We start from the raw sequence: 23,357 nt of genomic DNA, 5'->3' as shown, positions 1-23,357 counted from the left end.
AGTGCTTGCTCTGCGAGGAGGATTCCATACTAGTATAAAGCTGGCTCGTCTGCAGTAATTAGAGGGCATCGCCATGTGTCTGATGTGCCATTAACGACCTCACTTTGCGTAACCAAGATGACTAGCCCGCAGGGCGGAAGCGGCCCAGATCAACATGCCAGCCCTGTGTCGGCACTCTCACCACACAATCGAACAGACAGCAGCGACCGCGATGCCGACGCACCAGAAGCAGTCGACCCCGCGATGACGCCGTCTACTTTTGTCGCGAGCCCTGCCACGGACTACAGCCACCCGCGAACTGCCACGAGCAGCCATGCGGACGGCACGGATGAAGGCGCCAAGGAGGTCTTTACATACGACAAGTCGGAGAAGATAGCAGTCCCGACAGCATACGAGTATCAAAATTCGCCATACCCGCAGGTCGTTGGTGTCCAAAATGAGGACCACGAGCGTGGAGGTGACGCAGAACATAATGTAGGCGGGGCCCCTTCAAAGTCCAAGAAAGAGCCTCAGGCGAAGATACTCGGACTAAAACGACGAACATTTTTCATCTTGCTCGTTATTATGTGTGTCGTAATTGCCGTGGCAGTTGGTGGTGGTGTTGGTGGCGCCTTGGGATCCAAAAAGTCCAACTCCAGCAGCGGGACGACTGATTCGGCCGCGACCAAGTAAGTATAATCGTTCAATACTTGCGTGATCTCAGCCGAGACTCTAACATGCGCAGCGAATCAAGTTCCGTGTCAAGCTCGACAACAGCCCCGACGTCAACTCCATCCGCGACGACACCATCAACCTCTGCCACCAAATCCTCCTCCTCCTCTTCTACTGCCCCCAGCTCGACGGCCACGTTCCTGAACCAGACAAACACCGACTCCGGCCACTTTTTCCAGGGCTTCTCCAAGCCCAACATGACGGGCGAGCACACGAGCATCGTCTCCGAGGTCGACGGCGCCGACTTTGCGTTTGACGTGCACAGCTACCAGTTCATCGCCCGCAACACAAACTGCTGCCTCTCCTTCTGCACAAACGCGACGAGGGAAGGCTGGCTGGGCTATGTGTGCGAGTCAAAGACGCAAAACGACGCGGCAGATGTGTTTTCGCGCGTGTTTGTTTGGTGCAGTGACAAGCGCACGGCGGCGGTGGCGAGGGGGCGATGCGCAAAGTAGACAGCCACCCGAAAACCAATCACGTTGTTGTCTTCATGCCACATGCCGCTTACTGCGAGCGTTATCTTTCAAAAAAAAATTGATTTCGCTCACTTTCGCTTTAACGTCTTTTTTTTCTCTCTCGCTATCCCGGATGCCCGGCCAGGATGATCGGGTTTCGCGTGAGGGGTTGACTAGCTTGCTTACCAGCACGAAACGGCGTGAACCATAGCTCTTGAGCTGTGTGAACAAGCCCTACCATATACCCAGGACATTTTTCATCTTTATCTTAAAAGTTGGCATCTAAGTGAGTCCTTTTATTCTATATTTAGTCAGTTTTAATAAATTGATAACCGTAAAGTACAAGCTCAGACAAAAAGACTGCTGCTGCATATTATCAACTTTGCCGTACGCTTGCCCGTCTTATCAGTACACTATATTTACTCCGGACCGGGTTTAGCTGCGAGGATTCACCCGTGCCAGGTCGTGTAGCTTGGGGCGAATAGCACCATGTAATCCTGCGTGACGGGTGCCGTTTTCTTACTTATTCGGCCTCTCAGCCTGATCTATCGACTACCAGTACAGTCGCCTCCCCAAACGACGTGCGCAGTGACTGAATGCTTTTGGTTCCTTCTCCTTGCTAAAAGCCTGGCAAGGACTTCCTTCCGCCTCTCCACCGGGAAGCTGCCATCACAAATCCTCCACATCTGCGAGAAAATGGGTGAAAAGGCTCAGACGTCTGCGTGGGCCCACGATGCCCCCGATGACGACGCCTTGGCGATCAAGCCACAGGCGCGCAAGCCCTACGATCCCGACGTCACGTTCGAGGAGTATCATCACTACGCAAAGCTCACCAGGGCGGAGCAGCTGACCTTGGAGCCGCCCGTTCTCAACGTCCGCACGCTGTTTGGCGGCTCCTCCAAGGCGAAGACTTCTGCAGAAGACGAGTCGGCCGATCCTGCGCTGACGGCCAAGAACTACACGCGGGAGAACAGAGCCAACATCACAGACGAGGACTGGACGAATGCGAGCCGCGCGATGCGTACAGCGTCGGCCGGTGCATGTAAGGCCAACTTGACTTTGAATTCACCGCCTTAATAATCCTAGGAATATCAAGACTGACCTGTGTTTCTTGTAGGCTTCTACTTGATCACAACTGATGTCCTAGGGCCATGGGGCTCCGGCTTCGCCATGGGCACTCTTGGCTGGGGACCAGGTATGCTTCTTCTCCCTCCCATCATCCCGCACCACTCACCCTCAGCTGCTGATCGAATACATCTTGCAGGCATCGCATTCTACCTTTCCTTTGGCTTCATGGCCGGCTACTCCGGCTACCTCATCTACCGGATGTATCTCGGCCTCGACAGCTACCAGTTCCCCGTCAAAAACTACGGCGACCTCGGCTACCGCACCATGGGCGCCCCCGGGCGTCACGTCGCCAACGTCAGCCAGGCGCTCTCGCTCGTCATGCTCACCGGTCAGATCACGCTGCAGTTTGGCCTCAACATCTCGCAGGCGTCGCGCTTCCGCCTGTGCTACGCCGCGTGCCCCGTCGTCTTTGCCTGCGTCGGTCTCGCGCTCACGCAGATCCGCACGCTCAAGACGTACGGCTGGATCGCCAACCTGGGCGTGTGGCTCAACGTCGCCATCCTGCTCGTCACCGTCGGCGTCATCGCCTCGTCGCCGCCCAACTACGCCATTGCCACCCTCGGCTCGGCGGGTAGCGCCGTGGACCGCGCCTCCATCATGCCCGTCGACGGCGTCTACCCGCCCGTCACGCACTACAGCGCGGCGCCGACCGGCGGGCTTGTCGGCTCCATCAACGGCATGATGACGGGCGTGCTCGCGTACACGGGCGCGCAGCTGTTTGTCGAGTTCATGGCCGAGATGCGCCGGCCGATGGACTTTCTCAAGGCCATGTGGGGGGCGCAGACGTTCATCTGCTGCGTTTACCTCGTGTACGGATGCATCGTGTACAAGCTGCAGGGCCAGTATGCCTTCAACCCAAGCTACCAGGGCGTGAGCATCTATGCGTGGCAGACAGTCGGCAACATGGTAACGCTGATTAGCGCTCTGATATGCGCCGGCCTATATGCCAACATTGGCATCAAAGTCGTGTACAACAACATCTTCATCGATCTATTCAACGCGCCTCCAATCGGCACAAAGCCGGGAAAGATCATCTACGCCTCCATCGTCCCAGTCTGGTGGGCAATTGCCTGGGTCATTGCCGCAGCCATCCCGGACTTCTTTGGCTTCGTCAGCGTCATGTCCGCCTCGGTCCTCGTCAATTTGACATATGGGTTTCCGCCCCTCTTTGCGCTGTGCTTTGACATTCAAAAGAATGCCATTCGACAGGACCAAGGAGAGGGGTTCAATCCGCAGACCGGCCAGACAACCCGCAAAGATTCTGCTTGGAAGCACTGGGTGCGCGGTTTCTTCAGCGGCGGCATGCGTCAAGTTGCGCTGAATATTTGGCACGCCGTCTATTTCCTGGGTGCGCTCGTAATGTGTGGCTTGGGAATGTATGCAGCTGTTGAAGGTGAGTAAGCAAACTCTGGACATTGTACGTACCACACTGACTCGGAGAAAAACAGGGCTGATCGAGGCTTTCAAGCTGCCTCGGCTGTCTTCGTTTTCGTGCCAATCACCTCTCAACCTCAGCGCGCAGCCATGATGGAGGCTTGCGTCTTGGTTCGAGTCGGTGCTGCCCCCGCACACCGCGTTGTACATGTAGTAGCCAGGAGATTGCTCGACGGCCTCTTGGTACAATGCAAATTGTCATATTCAAAACAACCAGGGGAAAAAACACATAGCTACTATCAAAACACACTTCGACAATCTTATCAATGAGTCGCTCGCGATTATGCACAATTCTGACACGCTTGGAAGCCTCTTGTCCTCTTTATCCAAGAAATTCATCTTGAATCAAGCTGTACCACGGCTGGCCGTCACGCCAGGAAGACTCCATGAGCTTGCGGGCGCGTTTGACCTATCACGTCAGGGTGTTAGTAAATTTTCCACGTCGTTTTTTTTTCGACTTAGTTCCTGCCAATCGTACCTGTTTCATGCCGCTTTTCTCTGCGCTCTTGAGTCGGGCGAGAATGAGCTTGCGCTGGGCGTCGTCATTTGTTTCGCAGCCAGCAATGAAGAGGGGAAACAAGCATGCCGTATCCGCTTCCTTTTCTCTGCGTATATGTTGAATACACTCCCATATTCTCTGGACCCCATCTTGCACCTCCTCGTCTCCAGAACCCTTGCGTAGGATGCGGCGGCGTAGATACACAGCGCCAGCCCAATGGAAAGCTTGGTTGGCAGCGTCCATCTCGGTAAGGCTTCTCATGTCAATCTTGTTCTTCCGGAGATGGTGGCAAACCTTGACTGGCTTCGTCATGCTTTCCTTAAACCTACTCTCGAGGTCCAGTGCCGCCTCTTGCATGGTGGTGTCCTCTGTCTGTTCCACACTGGGGCATTGCCTGATCAGGGAAGCTAGCTCTGCGAGAAGCTGCCCGCAGCGCGTCGTGAAACCCATCACACAGTCAAACTCCTCTTCGTCCTCGACGTTGATCCTCTGCAACAGGTCAAACGGACCAGTCTGCTCCGGAATTCCCGCTGTAAACGGGCTGGTGCTGATTTGGCCCATGGCGTCAAGATACGAGAACCAGCTGAAAATGAAAGAAAGCTCCTCATTCTTTCCGTTTTGAGCGCGCATACTTTCAACACGCTTATCCATGAGACTGCGTGTGAGATTTAGATGCTTTTGCCAGGGTATGCAGGCTCCAAAGGTACTTGGGGATGACTTTTCGAGAGATGTCAGCAGCACCATTGACAGCAAAGTATCGTCCGATACTGGCTTGCTTTGGTCACTGAGCTTTACTCTCAGGACGCAGAAGATATCCTCTGCCCATTCGGCAATTCGCAGCTCAGGCTCCATCATACGCAAGACTTGCGACCGATGTACAGCTACAGCATGTGTCAGCTTGCAATCATAATGGGAGAAATTAAATTTACCTGCAAAAGCCAACATCAGGCTCAGTAGAATGTCGCTTTGGAATGCAATGGCGGGCATAGAATTGCTAAATGGATTAGCTTCTTTGTTGTGGTAGGGTGCCATGACTATGTTCTGTCAGCTGAAGCCCATCTTTTGTTCTCATTGTGCTCATACCCTTCGCTGTATAATTGACAAAGTGGTCCTAAAGTTTCGTTCAGCATGAGCAATACTATTGGATGCCCAATTAGTACTTACGAAGAACTTGAACATGTTAGATTAGCAGAAGTGCTTCCACAAATATGAGTGTACTTACCATCATGTTTGTCTCATCCTTCAATCTATTCAGCCATTTGTCAGCCTGTAATCTCGCTTCTCAAAATCGGAAATCTCTCACTTGTCTGGGATAGGTGCTATCCCTTTCGGCAGCGAGTTGATCGTTTGCTGGTAGTCGCTCCTGAGTATCCAAGCCGGAATCTCCGTCGCCGCCGCTGCCTGCTCAGGTACCATGTCAAAGTTTCCAGTTCCGGTCAGGGTGCCGTTCATGTCTCCCATGGACATCATCCATGGCTTCCCGCTCACGAGACACATCATGCTACAAGTGGGTGCACTACTGTAGCCGACTTGGGCCATGTACGAGAGGCGGGTTGGGCATTCTACAGCGTCAGTTCCTGTGTCATCAACGCTGGGCCTACGATCAGACGTCTCAACAGCTGCAGGATCTACCCAGATCGATTTAAGCGCCATCTCATCGCTAGTACAAGATGCCACTCTTGACAGTTGTGGCGAAGTGGAAGTCATGCAGCCCATCATAACTCCCGCGTTGTTCCATGTGCTAGACCACTGCATATCTCCGGGAGATGGGGCCTGTTCCAGGTAATATGGCTCCATCAGAGTATCGCTTTGTTCAGATAAAGAGGTGATGGCTTCTTCGTTGATCGAAAATATCGATGATGGGCTTTGCGCGGTGCCGCTATACTGTGTCGTGGTGGTTGTGTCGATGGTTTCAACACCGGCGGCAAATCGGATGTCCGCGGGTGTCCGATCCAGAGAAAAGGCGTCGTCCATAGACTTGGCCTTTTTCTTTACCACAACAGCTGATCTCGTGTCAGGCTCTTGATGCAAATCCTGAAAAAGAGTATGCTCAAACTCGTAGTGTATGGGGCCTGTGTTTGCTGAATTCGGTTCGGTTGCATAGCGTTGAAGTGGCACGCCAATGCTGTCGACTGCGGAGTTGTCAACTATAAACTCGTTGCTGAACAGAGTTGGCGAAAGAAATTCCCCGTCGACTTCGTCAGCACCGCTTCGGCGCTTGATCCTTCGGCCTTCCCAGTTCAGCCTGATCTTATAGTCACAGGTGTCACCAGTTTTCAAGCAGCTGCGTGGGCGTGTCAGTGTCAGCCCAACTGTGGCGGCAGCACGAGGGGTGACAGCCCCGTAAATTGGAGTGTAACCTACTTTTGACAGAACGGACGTTCCTCGCCGCACTTCACCTTGCGGGATTTGCATGGCCTGATTTTCGTCAAAAAGAATGCATGCACCGCATGTAAGTGGCTACTCACCAGCAGCCAGTGCGACTGCGTCGCTTGGGCTCTGAGGACCCTTGATTTTTTGCGCGAGGCATTTTGGTTGCGATTATTTCATGCCACGATCTCGTGTGTGGTTCAAGTAATGGCCATTCAAAGACGCCAAATCACACCAGTGATAGCAAGAACAACAAGGGGTGGAGGTGGTCGTGAAGGAGGTCGCACAGGTGATCCGCGAACAGCCAATACTGGCCGTCGTTTCGGGGTTGGTCGGGTTCTTTAAGTACGACATGGATACGGAATCAAGAAGATAGAATAGTTCTGAAAGCTCAGCCGAAACGGACACAAGGCCGTATTTAAATCACATACAAATTAGCGACATAAGACAGGACAAGCGAATGGTGGGCAGAGAACGGCTCCGAATGACAGGGGTCTGGTTTCCAGCTGGCTGGTGACACTTGCCTCACTTTCCGGCCAATGGGGCTGCCTCTAATGCAGATGCTAAGCACAATACGACATGACAGCGACGCGTGCTGTCAAGCGAGCGGGGAGAGGTCCGTCTTTACAGGTCTGCTGGTGTTGAGCGTCAATATGTTGGCACTGACTGGGCAGTAGCCCGGCTCGTCGCGGCCGGTGGGGGAATAACCAGGCTTCACGCTAGCCACCGTGGCTGAAGACGCTATTTGGCTCAGCTCGGTGACAGCATGGGAGCCTGTAGGAAGGTGAAACATGGACTAGGCGTTGCGACGGGCCCAAGGCCGTGGATTTCGTCGTTTTCGACAAGCGGGCTTGCCGACGATAATGTTTTGGCAGCGCGGTTTTCGTCTCGCTTCTATTTTTGTATCTATATTTACATAATGTCAATGTTGAGGATCTTAATGTCTTCCTCTGGCTTCTCCTTGAATGTACGGGCATTCTCAATCTTCTGGATGACGTCGAATCCTTGTGTCGCGCGACCAAAGATCGTATGCTTGCCGTCAAGCCATGGCTGCAGCACATCTTCGGTTAGCCTAACGTGGGGTCCCGGCATGTAGGGAGCGAACTCTGAAAATAAACAGGAGCGGGAGAAAAAATCTGCAGGATCATCCCGAGCGGGAGGGAGGTAGCGTGCCCACTTACCGTCTTTTCCGTGGTAATAAAAAACTGGCTGCCATTGGTGTTGGGGCCAGCATTGGCCATGCTGACAGTGTACGGCTTGTCGTGCTTGAGGCTGCTGAACTCGTCCTCGAATTCGCGACCCCAGATGCTCTCGCCGCCCGTGCCGTCGCCGAGCGGGTCGCCGCACTGGATCATAAATTTTCGAATGACGCGATGGAATATGGTATTGTTATAGTAGCCCTGCTTTGCGTGCGTGACGAAGTTCTCGACCGTTTTCGGTGCCGCATCGGGAAAGAGGCGTATGTGGATGTCACCATAAGTAGTATGGAGCACCGCAGCACTCCCTGTCTCTGTTTTCTTAGCATTGACCTCCTTCTTGCGACCCAGCATCGTAGGCTTTTCATTCTGCACATCGCGCGTCGATTTGGAGATTTCCTCGTCATTTGTGAAGAGATAGAAGCGGACTTTGCCCGCCGCCGTGGCGACCAGAACAGGGTCACGGGCTTCCGATTCCTGCAGCAGGGGGTTACTCGACGCGCCCATCTCCACGGAGGTGACACCCTTCTTCTGCGGCTGACCCTGGTAGACAGCCAAGTTGATGGCGCGCAGGCTGTCATCCTTCCCATAGGTTTTGACCACCTGATTCGTGTACGTGTTGAGGACTTTGATGCCCAACATGGATCCATAGATGAGAAAATGGCCTGATTCGTCAAAAATCACATTTGAGGCTGACCTCATGGCCTGGGACTCGACCTCGCGCTCTTGAGCCAAGCGACGCCCGAACTCAACTTGATCCATTTTCTGCGACGCACTCCCCGCTTGCTGCAAATCTTCCACTGCCTGCAGCGACTCATCATATGTACGATGCAGCTTAGCGGACGCAAAATCGAACAAGCGAATCTTGCGATCAGGTAGCGAGAAGGCGACAAAATTTTTACCCTGCGGGGATATTGTGATGCACGTGGGAACAGATTTGGCCTTTTTGAAGTCAAAGAGGTTCGTCGAGCTCTTGTACTCAAAAACTCCATTGGGCTTGTCGTAAGTGCCGCTCGGCTGCCAGTACTCGATCATGCCGCCCTCGTCGGCAGATACGACACAATCGTAATTGTCATTAAAGGCCATCAGATGGACAGGGTTTCGATGCAGCCCCTTTATGGTATGGATCGGCTCCTCCTGCTCCCCCCTGCCGTCGTACACATGAACGACCGGCTTGCCCTCTTGGGACACAGCCAGCAGCGGAAACGAGGCACCCTTTTTGTGCACCCAGCAGACGCTCTTGGGCACGTAGTTGAGCGTGATCATGGACAGCAGATCAAACGTGATGACGTCGAATATTTTGATCGTTTCGTCCGCTCCCGCGGTAGCAAAGCTGCGGCCATCCTGGCTGACCGCGACAGCCTTGATTTCGCCATTGTGCGCGCGAAACTCCTTGACAAACTCGATGCCCTGCGCAATCTTTTTCCAAAATTTGACCACGCCGTCGACGGATGAGGTGATGAGAAAATCGGTGAGGGGCGTCCACGTCACAAAGGAGACTTGCTCCTTGTGCATGAGAGATCGAGAGTATCGCGCGGAGGTGGGCAGGGCGGCCACGTAGAGCTTCTCGTAGGGCAGAACGCGTCGCTTCTTCTTGGGCACTTCGGCCGAGGGCAGCTGAGGGCCCATGTCGTCATCGGAGGAATCTGCGCAGTGGCATGTTAGCTTGTCGAGGCTTCATTGGGCAGCAGGTAGGCATAGTTGCGGGATGGCGCACCTGAAGCGTCATCTTGAAAGTCGGCGTGGCTTCGCTTCTGAGTCGCGCTGTCGTCGGCGACCCCGTCAGCCATGGCTGCTGCTGTCGATAGTCTCGGATCGATGACTGTCTCGTGATTAGGATCGTGAGGCGCGACGACAAGTCCAGGAATGCCGTTGTTGCTGGAAAATTCGGTGACGAGTGAAGCGGTAGGCAGACGACATTTTGCGACTGAAAGTTTTACTGGAGCAAACGGCCAGGAATTGGGTGGGGTGTGCCTGCAGCTCTCCCGATCGAGGCACAACATAGTTACCGGCAGCTACCCTGCGGCGGCCGCACATGGGCAGCCGATGTACATTAAATCCATTCCAGATCCTATGGCATATTATATCGGCATGTATTTTCTTTCTTTAGAAAAAATAGGCCACCCTACCATTTTTATCTGTAGAAGTCCGTGCAAGGGTCGATGTAGACTGACTGTTCCCCGTCTGTAGCCTTGTTGCCCCGGACTTTCAGCAGCAATATTTCGCCGCCTCCGCAATTTGGCAGCCGCGGAAGCGGGCTCAGATTGCCCTCCCTGCTCCCTCTCGCTAGCCACTCACTCAAATATCTTTTCTAATATCATTTCCGTGCGATTGAGAACTATTGGACACCACTCGAAGTATATACGACATCAAAATGGCTCAGCACCCTCTCCAGCGAGCAGACTCGCCTGCGCCCGGCTTCTCCCTGCTGTGGCATCTCGTCGGCATTGCCTCGTTCGCGTCGAGCTACAAGTTCCTGCTCGAGTGGAAGACGCCCGTCAGCGAGTCTTATGGATGGCACCTGCAGTTTCTGACCATCATCGCGCTGACGCTCTCCTTTGTCACCTTTGCCGTCGCAGCGGTTGCCGACGTGACGCGTAGCGCGACCCTCTTTGGTGTCAAGAACTCGCTGTCCCTAGTGGCCACGCCGCTCAACGTCGTCGTCACGACCCTGTACTTTGGCATCTCCGCCATTGACCCCGAGCTCGTGGTGCCGCCCGAGTTCAGAATCCCGCTCGCCGTCGATCTCGGATTCCACTTTGCGCCGGGCCTCCTCCTGGTGTTTGACTACCTGGTGCTCAGCCCGCCGTGGACGGTGGGCGCCCCCCTGGTTATGGCCCTCAGCACCAGCATTGCCTTTGGATACTGGTACTGGATTGAGCTTTGCTACAGCAAGAATGGATGGTAAGATTCGCTGCAGCTCGTCATTTCTTGTCATAGCTTTACTAATTCGGCTAGGTACACCTATCCCATCTTTGCTCTCCTTGACACGCCCCAGCGCATCATGCTCTTCACCTTTTCTGCCGTTCTGGTCACGGTGGCGTCATCATCTCTCAAGGTTGCATACGCAAGGCTTAATGGCCCGGCTGTAGCTGCAGCCAAGAAGACCAATTAGGATAGGAATCTTTCCATAGACGTCTTGGATATGTAAACTCATTGTATGGTGCACACCACTTATTTAGGTACATTTAGTAATGTAATTACGCCGTTGGCTGGATCCCCTGATTCAATCGGTCTTTGAAGCGAGATTACAGATTTGATCTAACATCACCGGGGTGCTGGATCTTTGCTAGTCGAGAGGGGTTGAGCTCCGATATGCTCTTGACACCAGACAGGCCCATGGTAATGTCCAGATCGGCGAGAAGGTTGGCCATGACGGCATACGCGCCATCCTTGCCGGCAATGCCCAGTCCGTAAACCACAGGGCGGCCGACAAACACTGCCTGCGCTCCGAGACACAGCGCCTTGAAGATGTCAGCTCCAGTGCGGATACCCGAGTCCATCATGACGGTAATCTTGCTGCCGACAGCCTGGGCAATACCGGGCAGCGCATCGAGACTGGAGATGGTGCCGTCGATCTGGCGGCCGCCGTGGTTGCTGACAATGATACCGTCTAGGCCGTACTGGACGGCAAGCTTGGCATCCTCGACGCTCAGAACACCTTTGACGACCATGGGGCCATCCCAGTACTTGCGCAGGATACGGATCTCTTCCCACGAACGGCTGACGCCGGGGAAGATTTCGCTGCACCAGTACATGCCCGCCAGCACTCTGCTCTCCTCGGGTGTCTCTCCATCGGTCCTCTCCGCAAACTTGCGTCGGAAGACGGGGTCCTGAAAGCCGACCTCGTCACCGACACCGACAAGAAACGGAATGTTGGCGGTGTCCAGGTCACTTGGCCTCCAGCCCATGACCCATGTGTCAAGCGTGACAACCAAGGTCTGGTAGCCATTCTTCTTGGCGCGGGTCAAGATGGATGCGGTAATTTCCTCATCCAAGGGCCAGTAAAGTTGAAACCATTTGTCGCCTTCGGGACAGGCTTCAACGAGCTCCTCGATGCCCGTAGAAGCAGACGTGCTGAGCGTGAAGGGCACTCCTAGCTCTGCGCAGGCCTTGGCATTGCCGATTTCCTTGTCAGGATGCATGGTGCCCTGGACACCCAATGGCGCCATGAGTATGGGTGCTCCTAAAATCGCCATTAGAACAAAAAAAAAGAAAACAATTACTAGCTGCTTCAATTGCTTACTGTACTTCTTGCCGAACAGCTTCACACTCAGATCCCGGTCTCCCGTCGGTCGCATCATACGGGGAATAATTTTCCAGGATCGAAACGCAAGGCGATTCGCGTGCATGGTGGCGGCTTCTCCCGCGGAGCCGCGAATGTACTCGAAGCCTCTCTGCAGGACCATCTCCTTGCGAGCCTGCTCCTCGAGGAGGTTGGGGTCCGTCGTCACCTTGGGTAGGTTGCCCATGATGACGCCCTGCTCCAGCACGGACTTGATGTGGTTGGCATACGGCAAAGGGCCGTCATCGTCGCTGCTGTCGGCCATGATGTCTACTGCGGAAAACAAATGGCAATATGAGCGGAATGGGGTTGCAATCGGTGAATCTGGGGCCGCACGAACAAATGCGGAGGATCGGTGGCAGCTTATAGGTGGCAGGGCAGGGTAAGGTAGGAAACGGCGTTTATGCCAGCGCCGTGCCTCGGCTGAGAGACCCGCTGTCTTAGTACAATGGCTGGGTGCTACGCAGGTGTTACTGTTTGTGCAGTGAGCATGGTTTACTTGTAAAATTTCTCCGCACGGTAGCCTGAATTAGTCTCAACATCGCTTGCAAGGTCATCCGAGTCCCTTGGCAGTGTTACTTATGAGTGCTTCATCCTTGTTTCACTGCATTGACAACTCAATACAACAAGGCTCGTGAACAAGGCTGTGTGGGGATTTGGCACCGGGAATCGCGCAGCCGATTCATACGGCCTTCTTTTCCGCCTGTTCTGTGCACCTTTACTCCAGAGCTATTCTGCGCATCATTCCAAGGCCACATCAAGGCCACATATATTGGGCGGGCTGCTTGGCGGTCGGGAAGTCGCTTTCTGGCTTGAAAGAATCAATCGTGTAAACCCAGTCTGCCCTTCTGGTAGCGGTATGTGCTGAAGTGAAGATGTGCCAATCTGCAATAGTAGAAACACATATACATATGCCCGAACCATAAATACAATCGAGAGTTACCGGTGGTCGATACAGTAGCCAGCTGTTTGGCCTGGGGGAGGGCTGAGTAAGTGTTGGAGCTCTGCATATATAGCAATATTGTTTCGTTTTGACACTTCAAAAATGGGACGGCCACACCTTTTGTGAGCACTACACCCTCATATATCATAATGATTATGCTCGTGGTCTGTTTTCTGGTGGTCGCCGTAGACCCGAGATAGCAATACCCGAGCCCCAAATCGCTGAGACCTGCAGGCTTGTGATACATTCTCCTAAAGCGAAAGTTCTCAAACTCACTTACACGGGCCTTTGCCGACTGTCAGAAGGGCCGACAGGCCGACGTCGCCCGACGCTCCCACTGCTTGGCATTGGAGGGCAGGCTTGGGCAACCCATCAACCAGGTTTGGGCAGAGTTGCCCTGGCAGGACTGAACACTCTTCGGCGGCTGCTCCAGGCTTAACCACTTGGAAAATTTATGGGCTCAGTAAGTTCTTGTATTTGATAGTATTCTACTTATTTCTAGGATTTCAGCGTCTTTTTACTTTCTGAGATCACGTTGATTGGATCAACACCGGCATGCGTCCTTACCTCGCCCTCGGAATATTTCCAGCGCTGCCTTGTGGTGCGGCGGCTGATTCCGCGTTGGTCCAGTTGAGGCAAGTCATTGCCTAGTGACACGACCACTATCTGTCGCTGGCAAATGATCTGGAATTATTGAAAGAAAATATTAAAAAGATCGACACCACTTTAGCATCGAGATTGACCTCTTCCTTGGCGCCACCATCCTTTTTACTGTCGCGCATTGCTTCCCTCTCCCGCACACTGCCAGACAGGGCGTCGGCGCTATCGCCTCATAGCGCTCCCGCTGAGAACCCCACCACCCCTCCTTGTGACAACTTTCTCGTCGTACCAGTAAAATATTTTGGAACGCATCAGGTCTACGCCACAGAAAACGTCGGGCGATTCGACTTGCGCTCCGAGGCATCCCTCTCATAGCTCTCCGAGGCGGTCTGCGCATGAGCTACTCAGCATGGACATTGACGATATCCTTCGAGAGGTCGACCCCCAGACACACCACATCCCCCGCCAGACACGCGACCTGCAAGCTCTGACGCGTCGATGGGTGGCAGAGAGGTCGGCGCCAGAGCTCCTAGAGTAAGTAGCTTGCGCCTTTCGTGCCACCCTCTTTCCAGATTCTGCTCGTCGCTTTCCCCAGTCGTTTTCAAAGAAGCTTTGCGCGCTAACGTCTCTTCTTCTCTAGCTGGCCGTCGGACGGGCTGTTTGAGCGCGTAAATGACCAAATCAAGGCGCAAATCGAAAAGATCGAAGACATGACGGGTGACATGGACCCCAAGACCAACTTTGCCCTCATCGTCCTCCAAACAGAACTAGAGCGCTACAAGTTTCTTGTCCGCAGCTATCTGAGAGCTCGAATCGCAAAGGTTAGCCCACTCCATCATCATCTACCTCCAACAGCAGTGCGCATCACAGGAGCTCAGTCGCTAATTGCCCCCTGCAAGCATTAGATTGACAAGCATACCCTTCACTACCTCTCGACCGAAGAACTGCGCGGCCGATTATCATCAACCGAGCTCGCGTATGCCACGCGCCACCAAGCCCTCCTCCACAACCACTACCTCTCCTCCTTCCTCGCGTCCTTTCCCGAGAAGCTCCAGAACCTCAACGACACGGCCGGCAACATCAGCATGATTGATTCGCCTGACATGGACACGGCCGTCTTTGTTCGCATGCTGCGCGACAAGGACGTCTACGGCCGCGGCACGGACCGCGACAACACACTGCCGACGTCGAATGGCGACGTCCTGATTCTGCGGTGGTCCAGCGCCAAGCAACTGGTGCTGGACATGGACGCAGAACTGGTATAATGCGGCCGATGGCCCGAGAAGAGGAATGACTACCACACGTTGCGAGCATAAGTATCTCGCGACAACACCGAAAAAGAAAGCCCAGCTGGATAGGGCAGCTCTATTGCAATCACACCGCCTCGTCGCGACTGGTAGTACGACTTGATGACCTCAATGATGATTAACACTCTACATAGAATATAATGTCAACGAAGCAAAGAAAAAAAATTGTTAAAACTTTTCAAATAAATTACACCGAGAACGCCCAATGCTGTGAGAGTCTAATCCTGTTCACGATGAGAATAAGCGTATAGCCAACCAAAAAGATGCCATCCATGATTTTCCCTTGTTCTTTTCAACTCCTGATATCCCATAATTTGATCTTGCCTGCATCGTTGCCCACCGCGAGCAGGTTGCTCCCGCTGCCAAACGCAACCGCCGTGAGGCGACCAATGTTGGTCTGCTCCGTCGGCCAGTTCCTGTACACGGTGCACGACGGGAGGTGCACCAGCTTCAGCGCGTTCTTCTTGTGCCGGCTGCCGAAGGCAAAGAGCTGCCCGTCGGGCGAAAAGGCGAGCGCCGTGATGGGCGTGAGGAGGTTCTCAAACGAGCGCGTCGGCGCAGGGCGCTCCTTGAGCATCTGGCCGCTGCCGTCGCCCTTGGCAGAAGACGTCGCTGCTGCTGCTGCCAGGAGCTCCGCCCGGTTGTAGATGTTGGTGATGCCGCTGTTGGAGCCGACCGCGACCCAGCGGTCGTCACCGAGGGCGGCAGGGCCCTGGTGCCCGCCGAGCGCGATGACGATGGCGCCCACGCCGCCCTCGTCCTTCCAGACGCCGACAAACGACTTGCTCTCGACGCTGTACTCACCGACCTGGCCGTCCTTGCCGAGGATCGACAGCCCGTCGCCGGTGCTCCACCACGCAAAGTCGGCCACGCCGTGGCCGCTCGGCATGTCCGCGTCGGCGATCCACTGCGTCGAGGCCACGCTCAGCACGCTGACGAGGCCGCCGCCCTTGCGGCCGGAGCCGGCGACGGCCATGTAGCGGCCGCACGGGCTGAGACGGAAGCGCTCCCTGGACTTGTGCTCCTTCTTGTTGCTGTGGCCGAGGATCTGCGTCGTCTTGGCGACGGCGCCCGACGGCAGGTCCCAGGTGTGAAAGTACCGCCGGCGGCCGGCAAACACAATCTTGTCGCCGTCCGGGTACAGGAACTCGGCGCGGCGCACGTCGACGTGCCGCGCCTGCACCGACGTCAGCCGCGGGTTCGGCGTCGGCTGTGCGTCGGGCGCAATGTGGTGCAGGTGCAGGATCGACGCGCTGCTCGCCGACAGCAGCACCGGGTACTGCGGGTGGAACGACAGCGACTCGACCGCCGCCTTGTGCCGGTCGGGGATCTCGCGCGTGCGCTGAATGTCAATCACCTCCTCCCGCAGGCGGCGCGGCTTGTTGCGGCTGCCGCTTCCCGCGCCGCCCAGGAGGTTGGCGTTGCGCAGGAACTTGTCGAGCGGGTCGGCGGCAAAGGCGTCGTTGTCGTCGTCGCTGCTGTCCGACGAGTCCGAGTTGGCGGCCGCGGCGGAGGAGCGGCGGCGCTTGGCCGGGCGACCCTCGGCGTCTTGCGCCCAGGCGGGCGCCGGGTTCAGGCGCAGGTATTGCTGGCGCAGGCGGCGGCTGTATTCGGTGCCGCTGACCAGGTCTTCGGCCTCGGTGAGTCGGAGCTTGCGCAGTCGGGTCGTGCCAGCCAGCGAAATGGCCAGGCGCTCGTCGTCGCTGTCTACCCAGACAGGGGCGTTGGGATCGTTTGCGAGCTTGGGAGCCGAGGTGACGGGGCCCTTCGCGCCTGATGTGGCAGTATCCAGCATGAACAGATCATGGTCGTCCACTTCCTCCAAGTCGCCCGTGTCGGCGTCCATGTCCATGTCGCCACCAAGACCACCGAAGGAATCTTTGCCGTCATTCTTGAATAAGTTGGTCCGGAAACCCGCCGCGTTGCCGAGGACCAGTCTTTCGAGCTCCTCCTCGTCTGAATCCTTTTCGTAAAGAGCGCTGGTTGACTTTTCCTTGCCGTCCTCCGCAGCGCTGCTGCTCGACTCGATGTCGGATGACATTTCGCTATCCGAAAATTCCCTATCAGGCAGGTTTTGCTCTTTGGAAGGCGCCATGGTCGTCAGATTATCTCACTGCTGCTCTGCAACAGCAATTGCGTATTTTGGGCAAAGTGGTAAAAGCTGCCTGAGAACATCCGCCGCCTTTGTAGCGAATATTTTTTTGGTGGTCCATCTCAGCCTTGCTGAAGTTTTGTGGAGTCATGCGTCGGCTGTCCAATGAGGACAAACGTTCCGCGCGAGGCTGACGATCAGTAACAACGTAATCAGGGACGATTGGATATATATTCATAATTTTTAAAAGTCGCTTTGCTGAAAACAGGGGAGCCCGGTTAAAGCTCCTATCATCACCGTTTTGATGCATTTTGCACTGCTTCTGCCAGGCCACCTAAATTGGGACTGACAGATTCTGTGCTCTTCAGCGTCAAGACAGCACCACGCTGGGCCACATCCACCAGCTTGTCAACCCTGCCACCCTGTGCAAGCCCGGAAATCAATACACCAAGGAATGTATCTCCAACGCCATTGACAGATACAATTTCTTTCACAGTCTCCACAGGCGGGAACAGGCGCATGTAAACTCCGCCTACTACCGGGTGCAGGGGTGGCGAGCGAGTCAAGATGAACTCCTCCTCATCTCTATCTCGCAGACGGGGGTCATCTTTGCCCAAGATGGCCGTCATGAGAACGCCCTTGGATCCCAGCTTGGTTAGGATGGTTGGAATATATGGAAGAAGCTGAATGGTTTGAATAGGGACGCCGGCGTCGGTAAGCTCTGCAGAAGTAAGGTGAACGAATCGATCGCGAGCGCCTCTCATTCCAAAGGCATCGATAACTTCAAACCAATCCATTGTCTCGAAGTAGCCGTTCTCCTTGGCCTCGGAGTGCATTGCAGCGAGCTCATATGTGTTGGGAGAGGCCAGGTTGACGCTAGGTTCAGGATACAGGTTGAGTCTCGGAAGGCCACGTTCAGGGCAGAAGAGTCCCTTTGACTTTTCTGCCGAGACTGGCTCAAACGCAACTTTAACACCATTCTCTCCACCGCTTCTGATCCAGTTTCTAATTTCTGGAGGAGCCCAGTTGCCGTCGACCACAAGCCACTTTGGCTTTGACGAGGCGACTGTAGAGCGCCAGTGATCCGAGAATGAATTCTTGGAAAAAATATTCATATCAGCCATCGCAAGCACTAAATCTTTGTTTCCATCATTAATAGCAACATATTGCGCGGTACGTCCCTCTGGATGTGTCTGGTGGTCGAGTTTCAGGATTGATGAGGTGCTTAGACCGGACGTTTCCAGAGAGGTGAGGACAGTTTGACCAGCACTGACAGACAGCGTTAGTATTGGCCAAGGATGCAAAAGACAGGCAGAGCTTCCAACTTACACGTCATCACCCACCATGCTGCAGAATTGGACTCCAGAGCCCCCACTGGCCAGGTGGGCGGCCACAGCCACGTTACGGCCAACGCCTCCGATAGACTGGCTAATGCGAGACGGATTCGACACGTGCGACTGAGGCGACACATCTCCTGATTTGGGGCTCGAGAAATCACAGCCCAGGTCAACCGCCACAGATCCGGCAACAAGGATATCTGACGTAGGGGTCGCTACGGGTACTGGCTTAGCTTTCGCTTCCGTGGGGCGGGGACTGGCAAAGACGGGCTGATGCAACAATGGTCTATTTAACATGCTATATTAGACAACTATATAACGTAAAAATTTGACACATCGCACTTACGAGCTGCCGGTCTGGTTTGCGCTGGACGACAGCAGGCGTGACAGCTCCACAGAAACCTTGGTGGCCCGGATGATGTTGGAGTGCACGAGGGCTTTGTTGGCAACCACAGTCTTTTCAGACGTGAGCTCCCTGAGGCGGCCCAGGATATAGGGTGTGTTGTTATTGCCGGTGAAGCCCTTTTCATTGGCTTCTCTGACAGCCTGTTCAATGACGGCTTGCATCTCGGACGCGGGAATGCCGTGTTCTTCGGAGATGGGGTTGGCGAAAAACATGCCCGATTCGATGCCGAGCTTTTCTTGGGCATAGATAATGGAAGCCGCCTCCTTTTCCGTGTACACAGTGGACGGGCTCTTGATCCCGCTCTCCCGGGCCCAAAAGGCTGGAAAGTCGACACTGCCCTCTCGCCCGTCCGCAAAGGTCGACACCAGGCAGCCGTGCGTCTCGAGGAACTCGAGAGTTCGGGCAAGGTCGAGGAAGCCTTTGCACCCACTGCCAATGACGGCGACTCGGGTGCGTCCTAGCTCTGTCAGATCGGCGGAGATATCCATGGTGTTTTCGCCGCCACGATGAACACCACCGAGACCACCAGTGCCAAAGATGCGGATTCCAGCTGCTTTGGCCAGGAGCATAGTGCCAGCGATGGTCGTACCGCCATGGATCTTGCGTCCATTCAGACCCTGTTGTAGTTGATTAGCGGCACGCATCTTGACTGGCAAGTAGTGGATGGGTTGAGCCGTACCATTCCCACCAGATATGCAATGTCTCTCCGAGAGGCCTTAACCGTGCCCTTGTCCTCAATCATACGCAGAATCTCTTCATACGAGACACCGACCTTGGGACGTCCATCGACGATTGCAATGACGGCAGGGACACCACCGTGGCTGCGCACCAAGTCGAGGTGCTGCTTGGCCAGGTCGTTTCCTAGCATGCCATGTGTGTAGATGGTGGATTCAAGAGCCACCACGGGCTTGTTTGTCGCAACGGCCTCCGCGACTTCCTCTGACACAGACAAAAGCTCTCGGAGGCCCGAAGCTGCGACTGGGGATGACGAAAAAGATCGCAGCCCAGTTCTTGAGCCGAATTGACTGGACGCAGGCGAGCCGCAAAGGCGTTGTGCCCGTGCCAGGCGCAGGATGGTTGTCTTCATGGTCCAAAAGGCGTTTGCTCTACCGCAGCAGGATGCGTCTGTCTCTGACTATTTCCTGACCTGAAAAGGACGGCCTCAACCCAATCCTGTCCGTAGTCTGTGTAGAATCGTATCGCGGAGATGAGGCAGAATTGAAGATGAAAAGATAGGATGAAAACTGCCACAGGTCGGGGCTGGCTTCGGAGCGCGCCTGGTGGAGACGCTCCGCGAAAGGCACCAAATGGGCCGTTGGGCGGGCTTCAGTGGGCTTCAGTGGTCGAAACTATCCGGTGTAGCGGTGTCGTGCCCCCGCGTGGGTTCAATGACAGCGTTAGCGCGTTTCCAGTGCAGTGGTTCCGGGGCCGGAGGTCTCCGGCGGGCGCCGCACGGCCGTTCTGCTTTGCGGCAGGCTAATTACGCCGATGTTTGCGGAGAAATGATGGCCCAATTTAAGGTAACTTGGTTATTGCAATTTGAATTATTAAATAACTAAATAGATGTCGCATGCTAAATGTATTGAGAACCCAATATGCAATATATTCGCACGTCTATGGCCGAGTCCAATCTCTCGAGTTACCCGCCGCTCGGAGCAACATCCTTTCAGCCTCATCCAGCGGCGCAGGTTCAGCATGATCGCTTAGCCACATCTTATGCGTCAAGATAGTATGCCATCGACCGTCCCTTACGGAACCCTTCCAGTCCATATCGCACGCTAACTCAAGTGCCATTAACCAACAACCCACTGTCGACCTTGGATAATGCAGCCAGCAGCGTGGTGCCAGACTCATCGCCTGACGGCTACGCCCCTGTCGACAAAGGCAGCATTCTCAAGCGAGATGCCCGTGCTGTCCGAGCCCATCTTTTCCTTGATGGGATTGACAAAGATGGCTTTGTCGGCGCCGTTGAACGAGGAGTCCAAGAAGGAGGGAGATGGGAAAATCAATATTAGCCTCCGTTCTCTATGTAATAGAATTATAGATATCATCAACCTGTAACAAACTAAATAAATAGTCGTAGTTATTTTGCAAAATAACTAATGTGAATAATGTGGTAATGATTAACTAGCAAGTGACAAGTCTGGCTGTCGAGTAGCTGTCGATACTGATGTCGCACTGCATACATGCATACAGCCGCTACTTGAAGGAAAGCGGCTATATGCCCGAACCAGCCCCAGTTCGTAGTGGTGCACATAAAACAAGTGTTCTCGCCTGTTGTTCTGCCGCTGTCGTACCCAGTAGTCGGGCTCGGCCGCTATAGAGCCTCCGCCGGACAGAAGGCGGACAATGGCCAGGCGTCCAGGTTGGACATTTGCTGTTCTATATGGTCTCATCAGAGCGGTCGTGCAGCGCCACCGACAGGGGAGCTTCTCCGCACTTTTAAGCTTGCCGAGGTGCTAGTGTCGGCGATGAACCTTGACATCAGCTGCACTTTTACCTTCGTAATAAATTGATCATTCATGAACGCTGGCAATAACTTGGCGCCTCTTTCATCATTTGCAAAGACCACCTCATTTGATCTCACAGTGGCGCTGGCAACATAGCGTCTCCATCGTCTGATCCATCCGCCCGAGCCATCTGCAGCACCGGTCGGTCGCCTTACCTCCGCAGAAGCCGCGACGCGTAACCGTGCTTCTTACTTTTCATCATGCCCATGCACCAAGGTTTTCTCCCCCGCGAGGGCCTCTACAGCGTCCCGCTTTTCAAGCTGTTTGCTAGGACAGCCCTCAACCCGTCTCTGGTGCTTCCGCTGCTGCTGCTTGCGCGGTACACCAAGCGCGGTAGCGACCTGTCTATTCTCCACCCGAAAGCATATGGAGGCATCAAGAAACTCTTCTACTGGGGACTCATCAGAACCATTGTCAATTATTTGTCTGAAAAGACCCGAAATAACTGGGTCAAGGACCGATATGACTGGTCGCGTGAGATTGTTCTCATCACCGGCGGTGCCGCTGGCATCGGCGCGCAGATGGTCAAGCTCTTTGATGAGTTGGCAATCAAGGTGGTTGTCCTCGACGTCCAGCCGATGACCTTCGCTACATGTAAGTAACCATCCGGACCTTTGGGCTATCTTTGTGGTGCTGGGAGATGGCTGACAGAAGGCAGCCTCGCGAGTGCACCACTATAAATGCGATCTTCGCTCCCCAGCAAGTGTGCAGGACGTTGCGGAGAGAATTCGCATCGAGGTTGGGCATCCCACGGTCCTGATTAACAACGCTGGCGTTGTGAGAGGCAAGACCATTCTCGAATCGGAGCCTAGCGACGTTCGCTTCACGTTTGATGTGAACACACTGTGCCACTACTGGCTGACCAAGGCATTCCTGCCTAGCATGGTTGAGCGCAACCATGGTATGGTCGTGACAGTTGCTTCGGCAGCATCGTGGGTCACCGCACCCGCCCTTGTCGACTACGCGGCGTCCAAGGCCGCGGCGATGGCTTTTCACGAAGGCCTTTCGGCAGAGCTCGTCACTCGATACAATGCGCCCAAGGTCCGCACCGTCGCCGTGCACCCAGGCCACGTCAAGACACCCCTCTTCCAAGGGTTTGACCAGGGCGCCGACTTTTTGATGCCAAGTCTGGAAGTCGACACGGTGGCCGAAGGCATCGTCAAGCAAGTGCTCACCGGCCGCAGTGGCAACGTCATTCTGCCAGAGACTGCTGGCTTAGCTGCGCTGATGCGCGTCATGCCGGACTGGATGTCATATAAGAGACGCATTGAGGGAGACAAGTACATGGCCAAATGGAATGGCCGCCAGGTGATCAAGGACGTGGACGCTTCGTTTGAAAAGGAGAAGGCTGGTGGTGATGGGGGTGAGAGCACGGTGCTCGTCGCGCGAGACTAGTGTGAGCTGTCACGAGACGGACGAAGCGGGAGAAAACGGACATTTGGAACTTTGCGTGGAGGAAATTGAACAAGCCAAGCCGTAATCAGATTGTATAGTCCTTTTTGTTGTTTGTAGAAATAATGCAGTCAACTTTTACGAGCTGTTTGTGTGTGAGCTCTGATTGGCGAGGCAATAAGGTAGGTACTGATGCAGCAGGCAAACGGTCTAAGGTGCGCGTCTGTTTGTCAGCTGCTACGTACAGTCAGTCTATTCCTCCCGCCACAACACCACTGCCGACCTTCGCGAGATTATGCGCGGAGGAGAAAAACGACATCCGAGTGCTCCGGCCACCGTGCGCTACCTATGCGATATTTCTTTTTCGTTTGGCTCGATATTGACTCGCATCACACTGCGAACAGCGCTGCAGGGCGACAAAGAGGGCGAGACATGCGGCCGCGTCGGCGATGGCCCCATGTGCATCTTGGATGGTCGACGCCGCGCGGAGCGAGATTATGCATGAACCAATAGACGAGAATCTACCTACATGATGCACGGGTGGCCAGCCTGATGCTGGTACGTTAGTGCGCGGAGCTTTTCGGAGCGGTCGCGTGCGTCGCAAAGGGCCATCCGTCATAATAACTAAATATACCTGCCGAACTAGAGGTCGTTGGGAAAGATTATGGCGCCACTTTGACACCTTGGTCAGT

The 23,357-nt window shown here is 54.7% G+C and overlaps 10 protein-coding genes across 11 annotated transcripts; 5 read left to right on the top strand and 5 right to left on the bottom strand.

Moving 5' to 3' along the window:
• Positions 1 to 117: 117 nt before the first annotated feature.
• LMH87_005183 (uncharacterized protein) lies at positions 118 to 1,166 on the top strand (the record flags this gene model as incomplete). Its single annotated transcript, XM_056202854.1, has 2 exons — positions 118 to 668; positions 725 to 1,166. 2 exons carry the CDS (start codon positions 118 to 120, stop codon positions 1,164 to 1,166), a joined length of 993 nt encoding a protein of 330 aa, XP_056058370.1.
• A 696-nt stretch (positions 1,167 to 1,862) lies between these two features.
• Positions 1,863 to 3,822, top strand: LMH87_005182 (uncharacterized protein; the record flags this gene model as incomplete). The annotated part of the gene is made up of 4 exons (XM_056202853.1): positions 1,863 to 2,208; positions 2,284 to 2,361; positions 2,431 to 3,687; positions 3,743 to 3,822. The coding sequence occupies 4 exons, from the start codon at positions 1,863 to 1,865 to the stop codon at positions 3,820 to 3,822; spliced, it is 1,761 nt and encodes a 586-aa protein (XP_056058369.1).
• Positions 3,823 to 4,050: 228 nt separating this feature from the next.
• On the bottom strand, positions 4,051 to 6,757 carry LMH87_005181 (uncharacterized protein; the record flags this gene model as incomplete). 2 transcript variants are annotated; one of them, XM_056202851.1, is made up of 11 exons in its annotated part: positions 4,051 to 4,137; positions 4,207 to 5,108; positions 5,157 to 5,261; positions 5,311 to 5,338; positions 5,392 to 5,397; positions 5,450 to 5,474; positions 5,531 to 6,230; positions 6,284 to 6,308; positions 6,376 to 6,511; positions 6,592 to 6,645; positions 6,696 to 6,757. In XM_056202851.1, the coding sequence occupies 11 exons, from the start codon at positions 6,755 to 6,757 to the stop codon at positions 4,051 to 4,053; spliced, it is 2,130 nt and encodes a 709-aa protein (XP_056058367.1). The 2 variants fall into 2 exon arrangements, with proteins under 2 accessions (XP_056058367.1, XP_056058368.1); XM_056202852.1 differs by lacking the exons at positions 5,311 to 5,338; positions 5,392 to 5,397 and having other exon boundaries at positions 4,207 to 4,882; positions 5,085 to 5,108; positions 5,157 to 5,221.
• Positions 6,758 to 7,509: 752 nt separating this feature from the next.
• Positions 7,510 to 9,796, bottom strand: LMH87_005180 (uncharacterized protein; the record flags this gene model as incomplete). The annotated part of the gene is made up of 3 exons (XM_056202850.1): positions 7,510 to 7,647; positions 7,779 to 9,439; positions 9,511 to 9,796. The coding sequence occupies 3 exons, from the start codon at positions 9,794 to 9,796 to the stop codon at positions 7,510 to 7,512; spliced, it is 2,085 nt and encodes a 694-aa protein (XP_056058366.1).
• Positions 9,797 to 10,167: 371 nt separating this feature from the next.
• LMH87_005179 (uncharacterized protein) lies at positions 10,168 to 10,908 on the top strand (the record flags this gene model as incomplete). The annotated part of the gene is made up of 2 exons (XM_056202849.1): positions 10,168 to 10,697; positions 10,752 to 10,908. 2 exons carry the CDS (start codon positions 10,168 to 10,170, stop codon positions 10,906 to 10,908), a joined length of 687 nt encoding a protein of 228 aa, XP_056058365.1.
• Positions 10,909 to 11,041: 133 nt separating this feature from the next.
• On the bottom strand, positions 11,042 to 12,343 carry LMH87_005178 (uncharacterized protein; the record flags this gene model as incomplete). The annotated part of the gene is made up of 2 exons (XM_056202848.1): positions 11,042 to 11,979; positions 12,040 to 12,343. The coding sequence occupies 2 exons, from the start codon at positions 12,341 to 12,343 to the stop codon at positions 11,042 to 11,044; spliced, it is 1,242 nt and encodes a 413-aa protein (XP_056058364.1).
• Positions 12,344 to 14,030: 1,687 nt separating this feature from the next.
• Positions 14,031 to 14,886, top strand: LMH87_005177 (uncharacterized protein; the record flags this gene model as incomplete). The annotated part of the gene is made up of 3 exons (XM_056202847.1): positions 14,031 to 14,155; positions 14,262 to 14,442; positions 14,527 to 14,886. The coding sequence occupies 3 exons, from the start codon at positions 14,031 to 14,033 to the stop codon at positions 14,884 to 14,886; spliced, it is 666 nt and encodes a 221-aa protein (XP_056058363.1).
• A 334-nt stretch (positions 14,887 to 15,220) lies between these two features.
• Positions 15,221 to 17,023, bottom strand: LMH87_005176 (uncharacterized protein; the record flags this gene model as incomplete). Its single annotated transcript, XM_056202846.1, has 1 exon — positions 15,221 to 17,023. One exon carries the CDS (start codon positions 17,021 to 17,023, stop codon positions 15,221 to 15,223), a length of 1,803 nt encoding a protein of 600 aa, XP_056058362.1.
• Positions 17,024 to 17,313: 290 nt separating this feature from the next.
• On the bottom strand, positions 17,314 to 19,850 carry LMH87_005175 (uncharacterized protein; the record flags this gene model as incomplete). The annotated part of the gene is made up of 5 exons (XM_056202845.1): positions 17,314 to 18,289; positions 18,350 to 18,643; positions 18,704 to 19,380; positions 19,443 to 19,478; positions 19,536 to 19,850. The coding sequence occupies 5 exons, from the start codon at positions 19,848 to 19,850 to the stop codon at positions 17,314 to 17,316; spliced, it is 2,298 nt and encodes a 765-aa protein (XP_056058361.1).
• Positions 19,851 to 21,473: 1,623 nt separating this feature from the next.
• Positions 21,474 to 22,668, top strand: LMH87_005174 (uncharacterized protein; the record flags this gene model as incomplete). Its single annotated transcript, XM_056202843.1, has 2 exons — positions 21,474 to 21,867; positions 21,932 to 22,668. The coding sequence occupies 2 exons, from the start codon at positions 21,474 to 21,476 to the stop codon at positions 22,666 to 22,668; spliced, it is 1,131 nt and encodes a 376-aa protein (XP_056058360.1).
• Between the last annotated feature and the right edge of the window lie 689 nt (positions 22,669 to 23,357).

The sequence above is a fragment of the Akanthomyces muscarius genome, chromosome 1 (assembly GCF_028009165.1).
Source record: "Akanthomyces muscarius strain Ve6 chromosome 1, whole genome shotgun sequence".
In the NCBI taxonomy this organism is placed as follows: Eukaryota; Fungi; Ascomycota; class Sordariomycetes; order Hypocreales; family Cordycipitaceae; genus Akanthomyces; species Akanthomyces muscarius.
This window is presented reverse-complemented; position numbering and strand designations above follow the sequence as displayed.